We start from the raw sequence: 4746 nt of genomic DNA on the forward strand, positions 1-4746 counted from the left end.
TAGTTTTTCAAAATGTTTTCCTCACAACCCTAACTTATTTTGAAAGTACAATTTAACGTGTCTACCTTAGAAGGATGATCTTATGGGGGCTAGATGATAATTCAACTCAGACAGAGGACCGACTAGATAAGCGAATTAAATTATGATGAAGGAATAAAGTAAAATGAGAAAATGACCATTTATTCACATCTTCAAATTTCTAAATTTCACTACTTGGGTAGTTATACACATGTGTATATTTGTGATAATAGAAAAACTGTAGAGATCGAGTAATTACAGTGGATGTGATATGGAATCTAGGAAAATGCATACAACTTTTCAATTAAATTTCATCAAGGGACTATATAGGTGTATAATACTCTTCTATACAAGTTAATCAATAGGTTATATATCCCTGATAGGTGTATAGTACTCTATTCAGTACATGATTAATCGAGATGTTATGTATCTTTAACAAGTATATAGCACAAGCTCTCGATGGTATGTTGGTCGCACGAACTATTTACGAGTATGAATGAGACGGGAGAAGACTAAAGTGTTCAGTTACGTGCGAGTGAGAGATGTAAGAATTATCCATCCGTAACTAAATTGGATCGGGTGGATAAATATGGATTCAAGTTTATCTAATTAAGTTATTAAGATAAATTGCAATCCTAATTATTTAAAGAGAGAGAATCATATTCTAACTAAGAGTTTAGAATTATAATTAATTAAAGTTTGCACTATCTTATCATCCTTTATAAATAGAAAACTAGTCATATCATAATTTTTTTTAAAATGGATGCACTCCTCTCATTTCCCCTCTTTGTCTCTCTTAATATTCGCTTTTAGTTCGTGGAATCATCACAAATTCTCTCCATTAACATTGGCATAGGAAAAATATGACCGGTAATACAAAATTACGATTTGATTCTTCCATTGCAACAACTTACACCACATAAAAATAGCGAGTTAGAGATTAATTTGTGAGTGGCTAATTTGGTCGTAAATGAGTTTTAGTGATCGAATATAATCAGTCGCTAAGTAGCTCGTTAATCAATAAGATTGTGCGCTACAATAAGTAACTCAATAACTCATTTCTGATCCAAATTATGTAGAATAATTCATTCGATTTTCATATTCATATTTATGTTGTTACTCTTTAGTTCATATTTGATATTTAAATTCTCTCTCATTTATTAAGTGTATTATAATTTACGACAGCAGTTTCTTTTCCGGAAAAAGAAAAAAACTTCTCATTCATTCTTCATCTTCTCCTCCCAAATCGAAGTGGATCTACTTTGAGGAAGAAGGATTCCTTCTTCCTCCTCCCACCGGATTAGGTTTTCTGTTTTCTTTTTATTGTTTTTTTCTTTTTAATCAGTGTCCATATACTTTTTCAGATCTCTCTATCTGTCTGGATTGTATTTGCTCACAATTATTCCTTTATTTATACCTTCTTCGGATTTAGCAAGAGCGGAAACGATTTATTTTATACATGGATCAATAGATCTATGTGGTTACAACAAAAAAAAAAAGGACTTTGATCCGAATGTTCGAAATGATCTGAGTGATGAAGATTGGATTGCAGTTATTCTTCTATGGATTTTGATTTTCAAGAAGTATATGTTTCATTGTTTTTCTATGCTTTTTATACCTTTTATGGTTTTTCATGCTTTTTGTAGTCATTTTGTTCCCTTTATGGATTTTGTAAGGTTTTATTCCTTCTAGTTTTTTTATTATATTTGTATGTTTTTCATCTAATGAAAATATAAGCATTTACATAAAAAAAAAAAAAAAAATGAATTATAATTTAATTTTTATGTTATTATTAATAAATGACGATACTATATATGTGCACGCACGGGTTAAGTAATGAAATTATATAAGTTTTTATATATTTTTGTTTGTAATATAATTTGGGATGAATTAAGGAAAGCTAACAATTATTTATAATAAGTTGAAAAGAATATTTGTGAGATGCGATGAATGAAAATGAGAATAGAAGTTGTCATATATATCCATCAATCCCACTATCTCCCCCATTTCAAACTCTGAAGAAACTACCTTAACCTTAACCTTAACCTTAACCTCCACTACCACTCCTTTATTTATATAACCCATTGCCATTTCCATTTCCTACTCTCCGCCATCGCCATGAATACTAAACTAATGATTGTCATCTTGATCACCATTTTGTCATCATTATCATGTGTCTCTTCCTTCGAATACCAAGTTGCCTGGGCTGTTCCTCCTCCTAATGACACCTCTTTCTTCAACCATTGGGCTTCTCTAAATCGCTTCCTAATCGGAGATTCCATCAGTAAGTTCATTTCTTTCTTACTTTTTTTTTTTTTTTTTTTTATCCCCAGAGAATCAAATTTCAAATGGAATGCAATGCAGGGTTTATTTACAAGAAGGATTCAGTAATGGAAGTAGGTAAAGATGAGTACAAGGATTGCAACTCCAGTCGACCTATCTTCTTCTCCAACACTGGAAATAGTGTTTGCCAGCTTAATCAATCTGGATATTTCTACTTCATTAGTGGTGTTTCTCCACATTGTCACAACGGACTCAAACTCATTCTTAAGGTCTTGGATTTGGATTTGGAACCTCAACACAATACATCTCCAACATCCCTTTCCCTTTCCTCCTCCTTTCTTTTTTTGCTTCTTCTTTCTTCTACTAGTTTCTTCTTTATTCTTTAATTGTCTGCACTTACATTTTTATCCAATATATAATATAATGTTTCTTTTGTTTTTCTTCATCTTTCCATCATTGGAACCATTTATTAATTCTACATCCTCAAAATCTAATATTACACTATAATGCACGGAAACTCTTCATGACAAGCGTTTCCCCGTTTTCGGTAGATGTGGGAAACGGAAACTCTCGGAAACTGATATGAAACGTTTCCGGGCACGTTTCCGTAATTACCAAAATTATAAAACACTTTTCTCAATTTTTAAACGGTGTTCCCCACCTATTTCGATTAAAATTCTAGAAATTCAAAGTTTCTATTTTGGAGTTCCTGTTTAATCTAAGATTAGAAAAATTGAAACTTTGTATTTAGGAGATAATTACTTATTGAGCTTGAACTTTCTTCATCTTGTTCTTCAATCTTGTTTATTTAATGTATTATTATATTTTTAATATTTATAAATATGCCCCTATATTTTTAATATTTACACGTTTTCCCCACGTTTCCGTTTTTCAGAAATTACGTTTCCTAGTATCGATTCCGTTTCAGTTTCCGTATCCGTTTCTGTTTCCGTGCAACATAGATATTACATGGAATTCAAGATTTTCATTAATAAATTGGAACTAAAGCAACATAGCGCTCCAAGATAGTAACAGTATTCACCATTCCTAATGATGGGTTCATCGCCATTCTTTAGGGACCAGTTTGTTACAAATCTCCTCCCAATGTTATTGTGGATTAGCGAATAGATTAATTAGACAGAGTTGATTTGGATTCAAACATTGGTTTGAGTCATATATTAAAATAAAATGGAAAAGAATATAAAATCTACAATAATCTGAATACAAACTTGTATGTGGAAGATTGGAAATGATGAGAAAGAATTCTCATTAAAAATATATAAGAAAACAGAGGTGGGGAACATGAAAGAAATCAACATTTGGGGATGTAATGTAACAGGCATTTGTTAGTGAGTCCCCATCTCCCAATCTCATAGCACATTAAAGTTTTAATTTCCAATGCAGCTAGAAACAGCAAAACCACTTCTTCTGAAACCACAAAACCAAGCAAATTCATAAAGACACAGCCACGGATTATTCCATATAGAAAACATTGAAAAGGGAAAAGGAAAAGGAAAAGGTACCGACCGCAGTTGGATCCTGGTAGTTTGCATCAGTTTTTTGCATATTATTATTCCTCTGAGAGGCAGCCCCAGCTCCTCCTGCTGCAATTGATTTTTTCTCATCTCTGGCTTTACTAAATATTACAGTAAATCCTTCAGCAGATGCAGGATTGTTTACATCCCATTCTCCGAATTTGGGTAACGGCCGACCCTTATCCTGCTGTTAATGTTCAAACAAAACAAAACAAAACAATGCTGATAATCAACCTAACCTAAGAATAATCACAAAATTAATTATATATAAAGAAACAGACAGACAGACATACATACCGCGGCCATGAAAGATTTATTGTTGCCTTGCCTTGCCTGAAGAATTCCTTCTGGGGTAAAAAATAGAAGAAAAAAGACAAAGGGAACAAAATTGGGAGAAGAAGAGAGAGAGAGAAAACCAGGAGGAGGAGTCTGTGACACGACCAAAGGAAAGCCAAACAATGTCACAAAGACAATAACAAAAGGACCGGGTATTAAGGAACTTAGCGGATATTAATAATCCATCTTCTTCTTATTTTCCATCAACCATAACTTCTCTATTCTTTCATTTTCACACCAAACTATACGCTATTTTTATCACTATATTTACTTCCTTTGCCACCTATCTATCCTTTCAATTACCACTTTTAACTTATTTGATGGGTAAATTACATCCATGACCTTTGAACTTTACCCATTTTAATATGTTGCTACTAACCTTCAATTTTCAAGGATATGATCACTGAACTTTACATTTTTTAATACCGGTGGTTACTGTGAACCTCAAAACGACCGTTGACGGCCTCAAAATAAAAAATTTAAAGAGTTAATGATATTCTAAGGAACGTTAATTCTTGAAAATTTTCACTTTTGGGTCATTTAGCTGTTGTTTGGTTACGAGAGAGATTTTTAG

General features: G+C 32.4%; 1 protein-coding gene across 1 annotated transcript; it reads right to left on the reverse strand.

The window, feature by feature from the left end:
* Positions 1–3455: 3455 nt before the first annotated feature.
* LOC136233791 (protein NOI4) lies at positions 3456–4383 on the reverse strand. The gene is made up of 3 exons (XM_066023480.1): positions 4134–4383; positions 3829–4023; positions 3456–3729 (listed from the first exon to the last, which is right to left on the reverse strand). Exons 1-3 carry the CDS (start codon positions 4140–4142, stop codon positions 3706–3708), a joined length of 228 nt encoding a protein of 75 aa, XP_065879552.1. The 5' UTR covers positions 4143–4383; the 3' UTR covers positions 3456–3705.
* Between the last annotated feature and the right edge of the window lie 363 nt (positions 4384–4746).

Source organism: Euphorbia lathyris, chromosome 6 (assembly GCF_963576675.1).
Source record: "Euphorbia lathyris chromosome 6, ddEupLath1.1, whole genome shotgun sequence".
NCBI lineage: Eukaryota > Viridiplantae > Streptophyta > Magnoliopsida > Malpighiales > Euphorbiaceae > Euphorbia > Euphorbia lathyris.